General features: G+C 41.5%; 1 protein-coding gene across 4 annotated transcripts; it reads right to left on the bottom strand.

Moving 5' to 3' along the window:
* Positions 1–34: 34 nt before the first annotated feature.
* LOC142929571 (uncharacterized) lies at positions 35–16707 on the bottom strand. 4 transcript variants are annotated; one of them, XM_076071017.1, is made up of 18 exons: positions 16413–16690; positions 15521–15621; positions 14895–14951; positions 13670–13796; positions 13461–13550; positions 12333–12508; positions 12143–12179; positions 10927–11026; positions 10649–10803; positions 8020–8126; positions 7500–7594; positions 6635–6759; positions 5440–5492; positions 5126–5193; positions 3945–4054; positions 3466–3613; positions 2701–2752; positions 35–1886 (listed from the first exon to the last, which is right to left on the bottom strand). In XM_076071017.1, the coding sequence occupies exons 2-18, from the start codon at positions 15591–15593 to the stop codon at positions 1690–1692; spliced, it is 1770 nt and encodes a 589-aa protein (XP_075927132.1). In that variant the 5' UTR covers positions 15594–15621; positions 16413–16690; the 3' UTR covers positions 35–1689. The 4 variants fall into 4 exon arrangements, 3 of the variants coding, with proteins under 3 accessions (XP_075927132.1, XP_075927133.1, XP_075927134.1); XM_076071018.1 differs by lacking the exon at positions 16413–16690 and having other exon boundaries at positions 15521–16241; XR_012945709.1 differs by lacking the exons at positions 35–1886; positions 2701–2752; positions 5126–5193 and having other exon boundaries at positions 3525–3613; positions 16413–16707.
* Between the last annotated feature and the right edge of the window lie 4627 nt (positions 16708–21334).

Genomic DNA, 21334 nt, shown 5'->3' with positions numbered 1-21334 from the left:
CCGCAACACAATGATGAGTCATCTTCACGTGTCATGCATTAGTATTTTGTTTTTATTAAACTCTGAACAGCATACATTTGCAGAACAATTAACTTAACAAACATAAACTTCAAAAGTACAACTTTTGAAGTTAAGCATAAACATCAACAAACACATTCTTGAGCAGGTTTTCCAATGTCTTTTCGGGTTGTACCGCGTGTTATTCGGCATGGTGATTCACGTTTGGCTCCCAGCGAAACATCAGACATCACGTTGAACCCAAAAACACATCGTACAGCCACATTCTTATTGATTACATCCACAGGGCTGTAAGGACTGTAATAATGACAGACAGGAGACAGACACTGTGGGAAGTCCCAGGGTCTGTGTCTCAGGGCCCACGTGGGAAAGCTACATGGCGACTCGGCATAACATTTGACAATTTGTTGGTTTTTATTCATGGTTTGGAGCCGTGCTTGTAAGATCCTGCTACCTCGTGCCTTAAAGTAGTGGCAGGTTGCTACGTATTCCCAGTTCCTCATATGCTGTGGTAATGTCACAGTTAAATGGGGTTTTTATTCAGTATTTCACTTTTTATTTTGTCACACTGCTAACTGTTACACTGTTAATTTAAGATTTCAATTTCCATTGTAGACTATTCCTTTTAGACTGAAAAGGCACTCAAATGATTGGAAATGTAGGCATTCATCAAAGCTGTCACTAACCAAAGAAAGGCCTACATTGAATATATATTTAGGAATCATAACCATGAACAAAAATGGAACAGCTACACTGGGATTACATGGAAGCGATACAAACAGCTTGTGCAGGTGAATTGTTGCATTGCAGAATCACGGAGAGGTGGCCATGGCAGAGATTGACGGTTTGAATCCAACGGCCGCCCTGTTTATTACTGCGCGCGTCATCGCCGTACAGTGGACGTTAAAAGATTCCCTGACGTCATTCACAAGAGTCGGTCATTGTGTGCCGGCGTCGGTGTCCAAATTTGGCAACTTTGAAAATTACCCCGAAATTTCTCAATTGGGATCGCAGGCACAGCAGAAATGACTGCCCCTTACATACAGACTCGTGCTCCAGGTCACTTCGACTATGGATTCATTGTGTTTTTTTTTGGTTAGATCCCGTAAATATATAAATGTGTCGTTAAACCCGCCACCACCCAACAGCCAATTAGTAAGTTTTGTCAAGTAAACAGAACGTGGCCAATTTGTTACCAGTCCAGCACATCGGTGTGTTGGAGAGCAAAGCCACAACATTTCAAAAAAAGAACGCCACAACATTTACAAAAAAATTATGTTGTGGCTTTGCTCTCTAACACACCAATGTACTGTACTGGTAACGAATTGGCATGTTCTGTTTACGTGACAAAGCTTACTAATTGGCTGTGTCGGGCGGTGGTGGGTTTAACGACACATTTACGCGATCTAATTAAAAAAAACCTGTGTTATGGATGATATTGGTCGCGAAAGCCTACGTGTTAAACTGATGCTTATGGTATGGGCAGTGATGTAGCTCATAACTAGTAAAGGGAGCGTGTATTACCTTTGTAAAATATCTTTAATCCCTGGCGATTCATTTTTTGTACTGATAAACTTGCTCCTCTTTTGTTTAAAAGCAATGTATGTCGGTAGTTCACTTATCGAAAAATATATAGATTTTAAAATGGCATTAACGTTATGATAGTATTCATTAAAACAAATTAAATCCAGTGCGCTCACCCAATAATGCCTGCATGTTAAGTTTATTAAAACCAGTCGAGGAGCTATTGCTGCCCCAGCAGTCAAATGGAAATATGGACTCTTCGTTCCGTTCTGAGTTTGGGGAATTAAACAAAGTAAATCCTTGCGGGAGTTCACTGCCATTTCCAGTGGCTTCAGTAAAAGCTGCTGCATTAAATAAAATGAAAGGGCAAGAAAAAAAGGAGAGCTTGGATTGGGTTTGTTAATGTATTAATTTATCTTAATGCAGACGCATTATCAGGGATGTATGAACACAAAATCCATTAGCATCGAAGAAGTGCTTTGTGTTAATTTGTGATGGCAGCAATGAGTAATGGTGTCACACTAAGTGGATTTGATGTAGCATTCATGTTTAGTTTTTGCCACGTAAGATGTCCTTTGCTTGCCATTATTTTTTACTTTGTCGTTGATACACAACTACGACAAATCATCTACATTTTGACTTAAAATTTATTTTTTTATTCACTTTATTTTTATTTATTCACTTTATTATTGTTATTTTTTCTATCTACGTGACTTTACCGACAGAACCATAGAATATGAAATCATCTACATGTTTACGGCATAAGACTGCAATTAAAAAAAGCATAACTTATTTGAATGTGGGCATTACTGTTATTTTGAGTACCTTATCAAAATTAAATATAAATACTGTAACCTTTCACATTGTTTTGGGGGACGTGGAGACGAATGAAGGCGCACGTTTCACTCTCTGGAGTGCTCTGCTGAAGCAATTAAACAGGCGTGTGTGTACACGTGTATAAACTTTATGCTAATGTTTGACCGAATATTAATATTTAAAGCGCCGAAATGGATTTGGTGGTTGTATTCATGATCGTTTCGTCTCTGACCCATTACTGAGGCTTATTTTTACGAACATATTAAATTCCCTAAGCAAATTATAAATATTTTCTTACCTAGTCAATATCATATATAGGACCATGATTGTGTAAGTGCATACCTGCTTTAGACATGTCATGAGATGTCTCCTCTAAAGCGCCTCCAAATTGATTCTGAAAAACAAGACGATACATTTCACTTTTAGCTGCAACGTATCATTGTTATAGACACATGCTATTACTAAAGTGCTACTTTCACTACTGTTTGGGCCAGATTTGCATCTTGATACAACTAAAGCACGTCCCCTGGGGCAATTTGAAGTTTATTTTCCATTCGTAGAAAACATCAGTATGTGTTGAACAAAGAGCGTGAGAATGCAAAAACGTACTGTGGGTGTCAAAGAATGGTATTCTAAATAGTTCTTATTGTTGATTTGTCTGCGTGTGTATAGAACTCCGGGAACACAAATCTTTTGTATTAATACGTGCAGCATGCTGTTCACACGGTATGTCACTCTCAATGTTACTCGCGTCTATATCTATACGTGTGTGTAGTCCTTATGTTGGGAGCGGTAGTGCGCTACGCTACGATCCCGACGTCCCAAGTTCGATTCCTGCTCATGGCCAAAACCAATGACGATTTTCTGAATCGGTCCTGGGCTTCCCCTTGGTCGACTCGGCCTCAATTGAGTACCTAATGCGGTGTGTAAACATCGCCAACTAGGAAGATAAAGGTTGTCATGCGTGGTGCTAGGCACCCACCCCCTCGTCTGCCATGCCGGCCTTCATAGGTGCCTGCTAATAGCACTTGCCCTAACAGTCTGTTGAGGCTATACGGGGGATCCTTAGTCTTTGTAGTGGTTATACAGTGTATTGTGTAATGTCACCTGTGTTGAGTTTCTGTTAAACATTGGTCTGCAGGTAAACGTGAAGCCTGGAGAATTTGGCATAAAAATATCAAGAAAATTTTCCGATGAAGTTTCACCACTGTCATTGGCTTCAGATGAGTGCGGTGCCTTGAGTGAACTTGCGTTGCTGCCAAAGGAACACACAAGTTATATATATATAAAAAAACACATTTATCAATAATAGTCTTAAAATGAAATATATGAGTGACATTTTGGGCAATGACTATTCTTTACAGCATATAGAGAGGCTAGAGAGAGAGTGAATAAGAGATGGAGACTGCACTTTACACCATGGGGCCTGATGAAAATGTCATTTTTTTAAGTTTCTGATTACTAGTTTTTAAATTGAAATTTACATTCCATACTTGCCTTCAAATAATGCAATTACATATTAACTATTATGGTGATGGATATGGCATTGCTGTTTGCATCATTTTATTATTTTGGGAAATATGTACCCCGCGGGAACAATGGCGTTTCCTTGTCCAGCCGGAGTGGACGGCGAGGTTTGGGAAGGAATTTCATCTTCTTCAAAGACCGTGGACAACTCGGCATATCCAACTGATTCCTGTATACTCATAACAATATGACAACACAATTATATGCGGTTGCTATTGACAGTTTATTGTTTTGAGTTGTGTCTGGAAAAACCGTGTGGCAAAGGTTATTTTGTGATTGTTAAGTCATTTTGCTTGTACATACATATTTGTTGTCCTAGATTATTTGTAGATTTTTGTGATTTTCTGCACCTACATTGTGTATCCCAGGTCTCCTTTTTCAATGATACAATAGGCAACCCTTTTATAATGTTCACATTTGAAGATTTAAGATGTAAGGTTTTTAATTTATATGGTGCTTATATACCTCAAAAACTCAAAGCACCATGCATCACAGCTCATCTTAACCACTGAAATTTCAGTTTCAGTTTATTTATTTTGGTATAGTCCTGTGAGCCATTCGGCTCTTGAATCGGGTGCAATCACAACAAACAAAAAAACAAAAACACGAACAAGAAAAACATCTTAAAGTGACTATGTGACTGTGCAAACAGAAAATCCATGAAAAAAACAGCAAAATATTCCTGAAAAAAGCACCGTACACCAACGCTGTGTGCAAAATGATCCCAGTGGGATGCAAGTCAAAATGCTGCCCTACTAGCAGTGTAGCCAAGGGGAGACCCCAGTAGCAGCTGTCCCTATGCAGAACATGGTATACAGAGCACTGGTCTGCAAGTACGAGGTGATTTTACAATAGTCTATAACATTTACGAGGCTATTTTGAAACAGGAACCGGCCAGGTGATTCAACGATAGAGTAAGCTGCTCGCAATCGGAAGGTGACAAGTTCAAATCCTGGTTGGGGGTTGACTCAGCCCATCATCCCTCCAGGATTTATCCTGTGGGGAAGTGAACAACTGTTGTCTAATGGAGAGTCACTCTCACCATAGGAAAGTGGAATTTCCATCACCGGCTTAGGGGTGTAAATAGGTAAGCACCACCCCTCAATGCTCATATGAGCAGCGAATAACTTTGACTGTTTTAGTTTGGAATAAAGTTTACAAAACACCAATGCTAGTAAGTTTGTTCTTGTGTTGGCATTCCCACAACATCAGTAACCAGTTGTAACGCAATGTGGGGTACCTGACTCTGATACGGTTGACTGGACCTTCTGCTCTCATATTCCATTTGTTTGATGTCAGTTTCTTCATCTTAAAGATATAAGGGAGTGTCAGAAATGTACAACTGACCGAAATATATCATTCAGTACATGATCAACTGCTGATGCTGCACTGATGGTTGGTATGTGGAGGTCAAGAGGATTTTGGGTGTAAAGGTACGGGAAGTCGCGAACAAAAAATATCAAAATTAACTTTCACTAATTTTGTCAATTGTGGTCAAGTTATCCCTGTATCCCATGCTCCCGTAAAACACAACTCCCATCCACTCCAGCGTACCCTTGTCTTGTAGTGCGTTGTCCTTCTCTTTAGGCACGTCTTCTCGTTGAAGTCTGTAAACATAGGATGCGCGGTCACTGTTACTGAAGCTCATTCTAAAGAAGCTGAACTTGGTTGTTACCGCACAACTGTGGTACTCGACCCCATTAGTACAGTGCTGTGTTGTTCTCTTGATTAGACTGCGTCGTTTTAGTGTTTTTGGCCACCTTGAGCCAATTTATTTGAAATTTATATTCCGTGCATTTTCCTGCATTGGCCCTACTTACCGAGTTGGTCTACTTTCCTTACCATAACTGGCATCTTATTTCTTGTGTACACAATGAAACATTTCGTGCAATTCACCTTAGCTTTGTTTCATTTGTGTATTAAATGTTTATGTTTTGTGGAGATTTGCTAAATTTTAAGTGTTTAGACATTGTGTGTATTTAAAATGACTTGCTGTGAAAAATGATCCTTATGGCGATACCCCGAGGTACCAAATAATACAAAGTGGCCGAGGCAATTAAATATATTTTTTCTGGGACACTATTTTTTTCCAGGGGTGAACTTAACTCCGCGACTGGGGTACCAATCAATCCGAAATCAGTGCTACTCCGTGATGTTGAAACACCAAACAGCATTAAACATCCGTTATCGAAAAATTCAACTTTGAATAGTGCATATTCTTGGGTCTTTCGGTAAAGTCACGGAGATAGGTTCAAAGAAAATAACCAAATATAACAAAAAACTACGACGTTTCGATCGCAACATAAGCGGTCGTCTTCCTTTTCCTGAAGACGACCGCTTGTGTTGCGATCGAAACGTCGTAGTTTTTGGTTATTTTCTTTGAACCTATCTATGTGACTTTACCGAAAGACCCAAGAATATGAATTCCTGCAGTCACGAAAGTTTAAGTCAAGATTTTAATAGTGCATCGTGTACAGCTCATCGAGATGAGTCGATTGCCGCATCGCCAGCCATCAACAGACTAAAAATGACTGCATCACGGGCATTATGCGAGAGCCGGGGTACTGTGGTTCCCCAGGGTACCGCCATGAGGTTCATATGCACACCCTTGCAAACGGGATGAAGCGAGTTTCCAAGGAAATTGTTTTCGTCGCTAAAATGACGCAACCCAGGTCACCCTCGCGAAAGATGCAAAATTTAAACTCCCGGTAAGTTTAAATAACTGGCAGTCGAATGAAGACTGACTCACCTCATACGATCTTGAAGTGACGCAGGCAGCTGTACAACCTTGAAGATGTTTTTTCTTGAACCCTCCACAGCTTTGGTTGAAAGAGCAATTCTGCTGCCATCTGCAGCGGCGTCTCTTGCATTTCCCTAGGAAAAGATAAATACCGTTTTTTCAGTTTTTTTTTAATTTGGTATAGCCCTGTGAGCCATTCGGCTCTTGAATCGGGTGCAACCACAACAAACAAAAACAAGAAAACATCTTAAAGTGACTATGTGTGACTGTGCAAACAAAAAATCCATGAAAAAAACAGCAAAAATATTCCTGAAAAAGCACCGTACACCAACGCTGTGTGCAAAAAATCCCAGTGGGATGCAAGTCAACAACAACAACAACCACAAGAAAACTTAGATTAAGGCCATCAGTCTAACTCCGTACTACAACAAGCAAACATGTCCAAACCAAAAAACTTTTCGAAATTACCAAAAAATAAGCCATAATTGCAATGTAACAGTGATCATAGGGACTGTGACCGAATTTTTTTACAATAAACTACATAAATAACATGTAACATCAAACCCTAGAGCCATAGCTGGCTGCATGAGTTACTCCACAACAACAGAAGCATCAGGCGGAGTATCACATTTTTCAATGCACCTTTAAGATCAGCACGCTAAATCAAAATACAAATACTTTGCAGCATCATCCGGAGCGAAACATTTTATTTTACGCCAATGAATAGCAGTAATTTTCATTTTTTTTACAGATAAGCAAAACTTTGGGGTGAGTCTTGTAATCAATCCATTGTGTGCGTGACCAGATTTATACAACTTCACTGACACGGGCACAAGTTTAAGGTACGTCTTATTTCTTCAATGGTTATAATTACCTGATCACATGTTTTGTCGGTTTGAAGATGGATCTGAAGTTCAGGCATGCGTGGCGGTTCGCTGGACTTGGTATTTATTTTTGGAGCTATAATTGCTTGTAAATGAGATAAAAAGAAAAATAACGGAGTTGAATAAATCACATGCATGTCCGTGACTAACATGTGCTTTGAAATTACACAACATTAATTAAAGATAATTCGTATTTTTGTGGAAATATAAACATTTAATATTCTGTATAAATTTGCTAAAGAAAATTTACATTTTTATATTTTACAAAAATTGGGAGAAAAAAAACTGTAGCTACTATTAATAGTCAAAAGATAAAGCTTTGAGATGGTGCTAATTTCCCAATTATAGCCCTGAGTCAGTGGTGAGAATTCCACGTTCCTATGGCGGGTACGAGTTTATCCATAGGACAACCACTGTTGATTTCCCCACAAATGTAGGACTACTTTTATCTGAGCCGACCGTTCTAACGCAGAGCCACCGAGCCGGATAATCATTAATAACAAAACCCACCGAGCTCTTTAAAGCTGAGTGATGGTTGAGCTTGCCCTGCAGGATTTTGCATCGTGACCGCCACTTGATTTGGTGAAAGAGCCACTTGTGGGAATTGTTCCTTTTCACTGTAATGCATGCAGTTGTGGGTTACATAATCAATTGCCAACTGGTCCATGACTTATAAATGCAGCTCTATGAACACTTTCAGTCACTTGGAAGATCCCCTGTGGAACGTTGTGGCATTCACTGGTTAGTATCCTCCACTTCCTGCAGCTGCAAAATTAATTCCTATTTTTTTCTCTTCGAATAATCGTTTTACTTAGTTTTATCCCGATTGTACTATCAACGTCATGTCATCCATCCGGATCTCACGCAGAGCAGTGCAACCATTCATGTTGGCGAACAGCCCACAAAATGCAGACATCACAGAGCTAATCTTTATTTGAAGCTTTCGTGACTGCATATAAAATAATTAATTTTATTTCTAACTTCGTGACTTTACCGAAAGAACCAAAGAGTATCACAGAGCTACTTCTGAGATCCCTTCAAATGACCTTCACACAGCAGGGGGCAGCACTTTTTCACCCACTCTGCCACTAAGTAATGTTCATAACATGACAGTCAAACCCATATATTTAATTGTAAAACTGGAATTTAGTCAATTTAAGTGCAGAACTAAAGTTAAAGTGATGGTTATTTTGTGCAGTCATTGGAGACTAGGCTGTAACTCTAAGCTCGCTACACTAAAGAACCCCGTTTATTCACAGACCTAGATTCGAACCCAGGTACTCATGGTGCTAGCTCATACCACAACCATCTGGCCACCCTCTACTGTCTTGTCTTTAATGCTGTCCTCCAAAGCCTTCCCTTACTCCGCCTTCCATCACACTCTCCTTATGTAATAATCTTTTTCAGATAGCTGTTGCATTTACAGTCTGCCTTCTGAAGTCTGGTCATCTGTTAACAATCCGTGCTTTCAAGACCAAACTAAAAACGTTTCTTTTTGTAGTCTGTTTAGGTCCATTGAGCTTAATTTTCTCAATGCCACCCTCTCTTTCGTCTCATCTTTTTGCTGAATATGCCACATTATACATCTTGGATTTTTATTTATTTAAAGCTTTCGTGACTGCATGGATTAATCTTCTTGGTTCTTTCAGTAAAGTCACGTAGAAGGGAAATAATAAAATAATAAAAATTTAATATAATAAAATAAAATTCTCACGACGTTTCGGCCACAACACAAGCAGCCGTCTTCAGGTGAAGAAACAGAACTGTTGGAAAGGCAGCGCTTATTATGTGATATTTTTATTATTTTATTATTTACCTTCTACGTGACTTTACCGAAAGAACCAAGAAGACATCTTGGATTGTTTGGCCAAAAATAACTTTGTTTTCTATAATAATTTACCCTTCTAAAGAACCTTTCACCCGGAGATCACAAGGAGCTGTACAAACACACACATGCAGGCTCACACCAATCAGATCTAAATTTGCAAAACAAAGGATTAAATAAATAGAAAAATCCCTTAAAAATAAGTGCGTCTTAAGACATTATTTGAATAAAATGAGGGAATCAGCAGAGCGAATGTCCAGTGGAAGTGAATTCATTCAGTATCTTTATATTTGTGATACTGCCTTCGCAATTGTACACAAGCACAAATAACAAAAATACATTTGACAAAAACACTGTGGACCTAAAAGTAAATTTATAAAATATAGGTGACTTGTCAGATAATAACCCTTTTTCATATCTCTGCTATGAAGAAAGACCAATATCCAAACTGTCACTTAATATGCTTTTACTTTTCATACATGTGTAGTAACTTACTCAGAGACGCAAACATTTTATTTAACGAGCACCCTCTGCACAATACAAAGCCTACGCTGGTCCACACTCTTCTTTCGCTCGCTTATACACAACTATACGTGGGTTGCTAGCCTATACACAACTCTACGTGGGTTGCTCGCTTATACGCAACTCTACGTGGGTTGCTAGCCTATACACAACACTAGCCGTCTAACACTGACGGCCAACTACCGTCTAGCAGCACAATGTCGATTGAAGACGACAGTGCCGATGGCGACGATCTTCAACAGCACGACAGGGATCCCACTTCATACGACAGCCCCGAGCTCTTGCTCAGGGCCCTCTTTTATGCTCCCAGTGTGGCCTCGCTCCGCCCCGGCCACACCTTCTCTAGAACCTACCAGCGGGTTCCCAGGCTTTCCCCATGTGCCCCTTCTGTAACCTTTCTGCCAGATATCCTTTGCTGAATATGCCACATTATACATCTTGGATTGTTTGGCCAAAAATAACTTTACTTTCTATAATAATGTACCCTTCTAAAGAACCTTTCACCTGGAGATCACAAGGAGCTGTACAAACACACACATGCAGGCTCACACCAATCAGATCTAAATTTGCAAAACAAAGGATTAAAGAAATAGAAAAATCCATTAAAAATAAGTGCGTCTTAAGACATTATTTGAATAAAATGAGGGAATCAGCAGAGCGAGGCCTGCTGACGTCAGGGCTGCTGTAAGCCGCTGATCATCTTCCCCGCCAGCAGCCAGCGCTATGCTGCTACATTACTTATTCTATGCCACTACACATGTACAAGAACTGCTCAAATGTAACTTTACTAGCCTGTGCTGCAAGTCGTCGCGGTTTTGTGCTCGTGGCTGACGTAAGGAGACTGGGCCTCCATGGTGTACATCCATGTCTGTTTGAATTTCACCACTGTCAGTACAGTCCACACGGTCCCTGATGACGGCTCCATTAGAGACGTGATGTTTCTGAATCTACCGAGTAAAACAGCATCAGGTTATATGTTTATTTCATGAAGACCTTGGATTTTACTTCAAATGAGGTTCACCATTATATAGTTGGTTTTACATTGTTAACCCAAATGCCAGGAATTGTACCTTGACCATTTCAATTTCATTTTCCAGGACGTGCAGAGACGACTGCTGCTTAGCCGCAGCCAATGCTTCAAATTCCATTGTATTTTCCTGCGTCTGGACCCTGAATGTGCACTTGAGGATTTCTTTCGATGCACATAAATGAGTGTTTCAAACTATGTTTTGTTTTAAAAATCAGATCCTACACGTGTATGTGCAAGTGAACAACTCCGATGATGTGACCAGTTAGGAGGCAAAACGTGGTACTGACTCTGTGAATGCCCGTATTGTGTACAGGCAGTCCTCGAATTACAAACAAGTTCCGATCCTGAGACTCATTCGTACATTCTGTATTTGAATGCACATACGGTCAGTGTTATAAAATGTGTTACAGGTCGACAAAGTGAAGCATTGTCAAACTCCTAAATAAGAAATATTTTACATTTACATATAATACTGTAATAAATATTGTAAAGTTAATCAATAATCGTATAAAGTAACATAACTAGAAAAATATATATATCAATTTTCTTTTGGCTTACCTTGAGTCCCGATGCTGGCTTGCTTGTGCGGTAACAATTGCACACACGCACACACAAACGGAGGAACTTGCACAATAACGACAATTCCCTGTGTAGCCTTACCAGACTGTTGGGACAAGTGCTGTTCGCGGGTAGCGGCTATGAAGGCCGGCACGGCACACGATGGGGTGGGTGGCCAGCACCGCCACCCGGCCGCCTTTGCTTCCCTCGTGGTAATGCTTTACACACTGCACCAGGTACTCATTTTATCAGCAGCAATCGAACTTGGGTCGATGAGTTAGTAGCGTAGCGCGCTAACCATTGCATTACTGCTCCCCACAAACACGCACACGGGGGCACGCGCGCATGCACACACACACTTTCACACAAAGGTCCCGACTATAGCCTTAACAGATTGTTGGGGCAAGTGCTGTTAGCAAGCACCTATGACGGCCGGCACGGCACACGAGGAGGTGGGTGGTTAGCGCCACGCCCGGCCGCCTTTGTCGCCATCACACACATGTGCGCACACACACACACCAACACTAACTCCTAGCACAAGGCTGACTTCAAAACGTCTCACGGTGTTCATAACTCGAGGACTGTCTGTACACTAATAAAAAAATGGACCAATTTTAAAGTGCTGGAATCATGTCGGAATTAAAGCAGCACCCACAAGTTACCGCTACTTCACAAACCCAGAAGAGCTGTAAGGATACGTCCCCACCACAAAGTCATTCAACTTCTTTAACCGACCTGAAAAAAGACAATATTACAGATGCTGTTCGGTCCTGTTTGTGATTATGGAAATGTTCAACACAACATCAATGACAATTTAGACAAAAAAAACTTCGCAGGCAACAACAAAAACAGAAACGTGTTGACTCTCTTCAACGCGTCAGTTGTTACTTTGAAAGATGGCCTCTTGCGAATCCTCCACTTCCTTGGCCAGGGCGTCATGTTTTTTGGCCTCCATTTCCTCCTTCTGCTTGTGGAAATGTAGATCATATGGCAGCTTCTTGTAGTCTTCTTGGTATTTATTCCAAATCGTCAAGTAATGTTGCTTGACTTCATCATAATACTTCCTGGGTGTGTGACAAACCCAAGGTAACAAGCTCCAGAAATGGCATGTAATATTTATATTCCCCGCTATATAATTATCATAGTTGCCATTTGGTGATAACACTGTCCTTGTTATTTATCAGCCTGTGATATAATCAAAACAGGGCATCATTGAGCAGGTGTTGTGTCCCACGGCTAATAAATTGTACATTTATTTGTAAGGATTAGGTTGCGGTTGGAAGTCCCTGAATGAAGAATATGGGTGAATTTAAGCAACATTAATGGCGAGACAAATGAACATCTGTAACGCTATATTCTAAAGTCACGTAGAAGGGAAACAATAAAATAATAAAAATATAAAACAATAAAATTCTCACGACGTTTCGACTGCAACACAAGCAATCATCATCAGGTGTGAAAACCACAGCAAGAAAATTTGAAAAAAGTAGCGGTTATTTTTAATGTTAGCACCACGGAGAGCGATTTGTCAGTTATTCAGATGGACGAGTCCATCTATGTTCGGAAAAGAGGAGGGGGGAGACGAAAATAATGGATGCGGTCTGAAAGCCACCGTAAGCGTGAACAATCAATTAAGACCCGAAGTGGTTTATCAAATCCTTCCAATGATTGCTAAGCCAGAATCCATCTTCTCGGTTGAAATTCTCTGTGTTTCTATGTGGATAGCCTCATGAACGAATCTCTCATGGTAGACAGATGGCTTGCAAAGAACCTCGCTCTCCGTGGTGCTAGCGTAAAAAAAAAACCTCCACTTTTTTCAAATGTTCTTGCTGTGGTTTTCACACCTGCTGATGATTGCTTGTGTTGCAGTCGAAACGTCGTGAGAATTTTATTGTTTTATATTTTTATTCTTTGATTGTTTCCCTTCTACGTGGCTTTACCGAAAGAACCAAGAATATGAATCCCTGCAGTCACGAAAGCTTTAAATACAAATCTGTAACGTTACACGATACTTACGCTTCCTTTGCCATGTTTTCCTTGGCAACTTGCAATTGGGACTTTCGAGTCAACTGATGTTGCTCTAACATTGCCCAAGTCAATTTTAAGCTGTAAGAATAAAATGAAGAGGCACGAATCATGCTTCCCATTGGTCATTGTGCAAAAAAATATTTGTTTCAGTGGCATTATATCAGGCACATGCAATGGCTCGCGTTTGATGCTCTTACGTTTCACAATTGGTCTTTTTGCGCTGAAATGTATGCTCAAGCTGTACACACTGCTCATCAAGTTCCCGGGTTTTCACTCCAATCTCTTTTATTTTTGCCCGTGTCTCCTTTAATTCATCTGCATTCACTTTAACAATGAACATAGCAATTATACAATTATGATCATCGTACAATGCGGCACTAATTATTGTCATTAATCCGTTAAATCAGGGGAAATGACATTCCAACATAAAATAAAATGTGTAAGAGCTGTTTCACCATATTTCTTGAGAAGCATTTAGCAGTTCAACCCTATGGAACTGTAATCACCCACTGCTGGATAAAGACAACCCAAGCTGAAATGTAATAATCCACCAAACACCTGCACTTGAGCTAATTTCATCGCTCCATCTTCTGGGAACGTGTCCTCTCTGACGTATTTCATTCCTTGGCTGACACTCAGTCATCATTGTAATTATAATTCACAAATGTTTGGGGTTTTTTTTCATTTAATAAAATCTCAGCCTTAAAATTTAACTTTTTTTTACGGAGAACCCTCGGTTAAAGCAAGAGCTGTTCACAATTCGCTTTGGCTAAACTCCGAAAAGCCTCCCACATGATTAGTTTTTGGTTGAAATGACATTTCGCCTGAAGAGTACAGTATAATATTGTTGAGCATTGCTAATAAGCGGTGACAGGCGTAATGGTACACGTGACGACGCCAGTGAATTATATATGTTAGAACTTACAGCATAAAGACAATATAAAATTACCTTTGGTTATTCTAATTGTGATTCTACACAACAGTAAAAGTTGTGCTTTCTTGTGAGCCTGTCCTCTACATAACTCATATAATTGAACATAAAATCTGATCATTACATCTCCATTTCCAGATATGGAGAACAGCCATCACCTTCAATAAACCAGTTAGTAAACAGATAAATTAAACATACTGTACATACATATTTGTATTCTAAACCTTGTGTTGAGTGATGGAGGGTTACGACACATTTATACTTACGTGATCTAACCCAAAATCTTTTATTATGAATTGTATTCTATCACTGGGAGGAAAAGGGAGATCTGGATGTGTCGGTCAATTAGCCTTCTTCAGGAGAAAAAAAAAACCAATACATTTTGTCAGGTGCACTTTCATTAGGCTTAAGAATAGGTGTTGTATCTTCATTATACCACCTTTATGTCTGAAGATAGATTCACTATCTTACACGCACTACTCAGCACTTACTTTTCGCCTTTTCTTTTTCCTCAGCCAAGGCATTGACCAGTTTACTTTCCTCGTATTCTGTTGTGGAATGTAAGAACATATGCAATCTCAGAAAACGTATCATAACGTACAATCACATATGGAGTTAAGTTCAATATCCGCATAGAGCTGATGGGTGTTTAGAAGCGTCTTGCTACATTTAGAGAGGCACTATAATAATAACAAATCATCTACGGCCAGTTAAGTCACCGGGAATGCAACTGATCCTGTCAGATCTGCATACATGTCAACCCCTTATCAGTGCCCTACCTTATTACAGACCAATTCACATCTTATTGGTCAGCCCGTGCCCTTATAAATCTCAACGTTCATCCTACAAAGTCTCATCACAAGGGAGAAACACACAAATAAATAAGACAAAATCATTTTTTTTTCTGCCCGAGTTGAAAACTCAATTTCTCCGTACAATAATACGAGTAAGCCGTACGGGTTGACAGGTATGAGCTTCTCACTACCAGTTAAAGTCAACGGAAATGCAACTGACCCTGTCAGATCTGCGATGCTTTAAAAGCACGCTTCGGCCCAGAGTTTGTTTCGTTATTCGATGGGGGAACGAGAGGGGAACACGAATGTTGGGAGGCCCTTACCAAGTTGAGCGAACAGGGATGCGATCTTGCCCAGGTCTGGGCAGTCGACGTCCATCGCCTCCGTTACCGACATCTCGCCTCAACTGGGGGTCCTCCCGCCTCTCCACCATCAACCATCATCATCGGAGAGGGGAGACGGACGCCGCTCACAACACAACACCAACAAATTCCCCTCCGTAGCCTAGTAACAGACCGCTTGGGAGCAAGTGTTGTCGGCGAGCGTCTATGAAGGCCTCCAACGGTACGCGAGGGGGTGTGGGTGGTCGGCACAACGCCCGACCGCCTTTGTCTCCCCAGTGGCGATGTTTTACACACTCATTTGATGCCGAGTCGACCCTAGAGAAGACCCAGGCAACCGGTTCTGACAATCGTCGCTGGGTGTTGGTGAACTTGAGCGGGAATCGAACTCGGGTGGCCGGGGTTCGTTGCGCAGCGCCGCTAACCGCTACACCACCGCTCCCCACTTCAATAACAACACCACCACCACCACACAACGCTTGTGCACAACTTACACACAGCTCTTGGACACAACTTACATAGAGCGCGGCACGCGGTGACAAGCCTCTCACGGGTCGTGGCCACGTTTGTGAAGGTGGTGGTGGTGGGGGAGAAGGGGATGCCCTCGTCTTTAAATAGTTTAAAAACAACCGACGATAATTACCTCACGTTTTTAAAATATATATACACGTCAAAAAAGGTGGCATTACGGGATTTGAGGTAACTTAAAACGTAGGCGGCTTTCTATTTTTTTTGTGCCCGATGCTTTAGTTTGTGATTGTTCGAGGCTGCAGCCTAACACAAATTGGGACCGCATTATTTTTTTTTTAAGCTGAGGGAACCCGAGTCGATTTACAATTGTACATCTGACAAACTCATTGCAGAATAACGTTACCGTTTGTGAGCGAGAAGACTGTGATGTTGTTGTTGTTGATGATGATAATTACAATGATAACGTTATTTTTTTTATTTGTTGAAATTACGACTTTGAGCTCACGCGCGCAGGTTAAACTTTCCCGCTCTTTTGTAATGCGGCACGTGGTCAACGCCACGTGACCCGCGGCGGTCGCGTGACCAAACCCCACCCTCGCTCCCATGATAGCAGGGCGACGTTTCAGGCAATGCCCCTTCATGGTATATACTAGGAGAGGCCAGAGAGAAAAAATGAGTTGGAGATTGCCTTTGTTTACACCATGGGGCCTGATAAGTATTACATTTTAAAAAAATTCTGATAACCAGTTTTTAAACAAATAGAGTAGTAGCTTTCGATTTAAAGCTTTCGTGACTGCAATGATTCATCTTCTTTGGTTCTTTCGGTAAAGTCACGTAGAATGAGAATAAAATAATAAATTGATAAAATAAAATAACACAATAATATTCTCACGACGTTTCGGCCACAACACAAGCGGCCTTCATCAGGCGAAGGGAGCGAGACTGTCTGGTAGGACAGCGCTGGAGTGCGCTGTCCGCTGGAGTGCGCTGTCCTACCAGACAGTCTCGCTCCCTTCACCTGATGAAGGCCGCTTGTGTTGTGGCCGAAACGTCGTGAGAATATTATTGTGTTATTTTATTTTATCAATTTATTATTTTATTCTCATTCTACGTGACTTTACCGAAAGAACCAAAGAAGAGAGTAGTAGCTCTTTTATTTAAAGCTTTCGTGACTGCAGGGATTCATATTCTTGGTTCTTTCGGTAAAGTCACGTAGAAGGGAAACAATAAAATAATTGTTGTTATTGTTTTATATTTGTATTATTTTATTGTTTCCCTTCTACGTGACTTTACCGAAATAACCAAGAATAAGAGTAGTAGCTGTTGGCTAATAGACAACCCCTTCAATAATTATCACAATATATTACTGCTAATAAACTAATTTACACTCAAAGTAGTGGCCCTCATTCAAAGCGCAAAAAACAACGCAGGCCGGATAGTATCGTGAATTTCAAAGAACCTGGTCACCTTTGTAATTAAGACTCTATTGCGGTATCTAAGAGTTCTCACCTGGCTAGGTGAAATCAAACAACAACAACACCACCATCAGGAGTTCCAGAACAGGTGCACTGATAGGGAACATTGATGAGGTTGACAACTGTGGACTCAACATCACCAACAATTTTTATTTGTAAATAAAAGTATTTTTTACACTTCCACAAGGTCTCCTGGGAGTGCATAATGTAAGCAGTATTGGTTCAATACAAGCAAACTCTGGACCGGTTTCGACGATAATACTTACATTAAAGAATTAAAGCTTTGGTGACTGCATAAATTACTCATTGTTTTTTTCGGTAAAGTCACGTATGTAGAAATACCATAAAATTATATTAAAATAAATCAATCACGACGTTTCGACTGCAACACAAGCGATCTTCATCAGGTGTAAAAAAACAAACAGCACATGATGTCACCCTATGTGCTATTTGTTTTTTACACCTGATGAAGATCGCTTGTGTTGCGGTCGAAACGTCGTGATTGATTTATTTTATTTTAATATAATTTAATGGTATTTCTACATACGTGACTTTACCGAAAAAAACCAATGAGTAATAATACTTACATTTTATATCGCGTCATTCATGCCTTTTGCATCCCACAACGCTGTATATCAAGTATATATATTAGGGCCAAATCCTATTTATAATAACTATCAAGCAAATGAAAGCCCTCATAAAATAAAACGTGAATAAGCAAATAAGGAAATGTCATGAAAGCAAAAGTCCGAGCAGCAACAACAACAACAAGTTATCAGAGCAGAGAAATTACTCCATGAAGTCGACATCCCAGACCACAATCCGAACTTCTCGCACGAGCAGCCAGGAGGCCATCACACGAGGGGCGGTGGAGTGGCCAAAACGTTCATTTAGAGACCAGGGGGTGGGGAACGTCCGGCCCGCGGGCCGTATGAGGCCCCGCGAAATCATTTGGTCTCTGGCCCTGCCAAGGCAACCGCAGGCGGGACTCGAAATTCAATAAATCTAGGAGCAAACCTGGAAAAGTAGTTGCGAGTAGCAACATCATCAATACCAGCTAGCATCACACGCCTCGCTAAAGAGAAGCAGTTCCACCCATCGCATTAGGGGTGAGTTAATTAAATGTTTGATCAAATATAACAGGCTAATTTTTAAGTTGATAATTTTGTATGGCCCGCCAATGATGCTATAAATAGCCAAATGGCCCTTGGCAGAAAACGGTTCCCTACCCCTGATTTAGACCAATCGGTCAAATATAAAAAAAACTTCGGTGTGATAATTGGTTTTTTACCCTTTTATCTGGCAACAAAACTGAGACCTTTTTTTTACAAGGAGTCATGTTTACATTGACCACAATACCTGCGGTCGGAACGCAAACAAAAAACAACAACTCTGATAATGTATGCACTGTCCTTGAAATAGATTGGTCCACACCCGAGACAGCTTTCTTCAGAGACTCGTCTCACATGGTGTTGGACCAGAAGACGCCAAAAGGCGCACAACTCAAAGACAATGCACCATCAGAGTATGAGAGCTCGGAGTAAGCATTTACACCATTGGAAACCTCATTTGCCAGTAACAAAATATGATAATTGTTTTTTTACCCTTTTATCTGGTAACAAAACTGACACCTTTTTTTTTTACAAGGAGTCATGTTTACATTGGCCACAATACCTGCGGTCGGAACGCAAACAAAAAACAACTCAGGACAGTGCATACATTATCAGAGTTGTCTTTTGTTTGCGTTCCGACCGCAGGTATTGTGGTCAATGTAAACATGACTCCTTGTAAAATAAATGTGTCAGTTTTGTTGCCAGATAAAAGGGTAAAAAAAACAATTATCATATTTTGTTACTGGCAAATGAGGTTTCCAATGGTGTAAACTTCGGTGTGTTTCATCGGCAGAGCCAGGCTTGCTTGAACCAATTCTGATCAACTGACAGATGTTATAGATAGTGGCCCGGTGGCGAGATGTTAACTCCCTCGCCTGGTAAACAGGAGGTCGTAGATTCGATCCCGATCCCGACCTTGACGCCGATATATTTGGAGTTTGCATGTCCTGTCTCCCCGTGGTTGCGTGGATTTTCTCCAGGTTCTCCGGTTTTTCCCTCCACATTTAGAAAGATGCGTTTAGAGAGTATTTGGCTGCTATATCTTTCCACGTGATGTTGAGCTATCATTTGTGGTCAGGTTGATTCTGAAAAAGAGCTATATAGCTTAGTGGGCCTTATCATAACAAATAAAAAAATAGTTTAATTTGAGTATAAGATTTGGATATTGGTTGGACGCAGAACTATATAATACACAACACTAAATAATCATTACTGTCGTGGTGGAGAATATGTGGAGATTTGTTATTTGATTATTTATTGTTGTACGTATGTTTAACTTCTTTCGCACCGTACGTAAGCCATACCGTGCTAATCTGAATCCGTGATTTAACGCAACAGGTTTATGTACCCGACTTTCATCTATGTCAGCAGTTACCGTGTGATAGTATGCCACAGTTGAATTCATAATTCTAACATATATAACACAGCAACATCACAATAACACATTCATTGCAATAATAATCACAATGTAACAGGAACACAGACAACGGGTCATATAATAAATATATTAACAGACTAAACAACAAACATCTACCACCCACAAGGTTCGACATTTTACACCGATTTCAAACAAATAAAAAATATACAGCCGGCCAACGTTTTAGGCAAGGACCCTTCATCGGCGCTTGAGAAAACACATCTCAGAATGTAAATGTCAATCATCTCCGCGACGCCGCCATCCCTCGCTGCCCTGCGCTGTCACAATTCACCCAAAACGCGCGCTCGACAAACACCGCTGCGTCTCCCCCAGTTTCGCCTCTATGCTAGCCGTGTACACACACACAGAGACGGCATCCACATCTATGTACACACGCGTGCAATGTGCATCGGCCACTGTTGCTGAGCGTAGGCCCAAACAAAGCGGCCAGCAATGTGCAAAGGGGTTCTCTTGCAATCCGCTGTGCGAAGGAAGGCGCGGGGATGGAGACCGTGGAGGTCACGGGGCGCGCGTTTAAATTCCAGCGCGAGAATTGGGGGGGGGGGGGGGGGTGGAGATAGGTGTGGAGGGAGAGGAGTCTGTGGAATTCATCCGGATTAAATGATGCTCGGCATGGGCCACAAATCGCCAGAGCGATGCCCTCCCCTGCGCGAGCGTGGCGGACAAAATTCGCCGAGAATCCAATCAACCCAAGCGAACGTCACCACCGCCTCCTCCTCCATTCACTCTGCGCCCCCACTCACCTACCCCTCGCCCTCCAACCATGACCGGGGGCTTCATCCAGCAGTGGATTGAGAAAGGGCTGCACATGTGCGACAAACAAAGATGGAGCAACGATGAGACGACGAGACCAGCTCGCTTGCAGGAGCCGGGTGGTGGATTGTTGGCATTGCGGGACCGTGAGAAGATGGTGGCGGCTTGTAGGAAGCCTCCATCCAGCAGCGGATTGATCATTGCTGCTGATGATGACATTGCTCTGACGTTTCGAACAATGGCCCTGTCCTAGCAGTGTTTTAACAAGTGTGCGGGAATATTCAAGCGGCGTACAGCGGATGTCGAACACCGCGCGTCGGCGTCACGGCGCGTATACTGCGTTCCCGGCATGGGAACGGTCAAAACGCAGTTCTCCTACCCCAGGGGGGGGCTGGGTAGGCGCCGTCCGTGGGGGGGGGCAAGCCCTGGGGGAGCTCAAATACTTAGGGGGGGCGGTCTACAAGAACCCCCCCACACTTCCCCCCCCCCCCATCGCCGGTGGTGTCACACCACGGCGCAAACAAAACGCGTCGCGCGTGTTTTGCGC

The sequence above is a fragment of the Petromyzon marinus genome, chromosome 31, assembly GCF_048934315.1.
Source record: "Petromyzon marinus isolate PM22_M1 ecotype Great Lakes invasive population chromosome 31, UKy_Petmar_22M1.pri1.0, whole genome shotgun sequence".
Taxonomy (NCBI): domain Eukaryota; kingdom Metazoa; phylum Chordata; class Hyperoartia; order Petromyzontiformes; family Petromyzontidae; genus Petromyzon; species Petromyzon marinus.
Note: the sequence above shows the minus strand (reverse complement) of the source record. Positions and strands in the feature narration are given on the sequence as shown.

Excerpts from the sequence above, each read along its gene's own strand:
- LOC142929571 (XM_076071017.1), bottom strand. The coding sequence starts at position 15,593 with ATGTCGGTAACGGAGGCGATGGACGTCGACTGCCCAGACCTGGGCAAG. Across the intron at positions 13,551-13,669 it reads AAAAAGACCAATTGTGAAAC|CTTAAAATTGACTTGGGCAA; the intron begins GTAAGAGCATCA and ends TTATTCTTACAG. Across the intron at positions 11,027-12,142 it reads AATGACTTTGTGGTGGGGAC|GGTCCAGACGCAGGAAAATA; the intron begins GTATCCTTACAG and ends GTGCACATTCAG.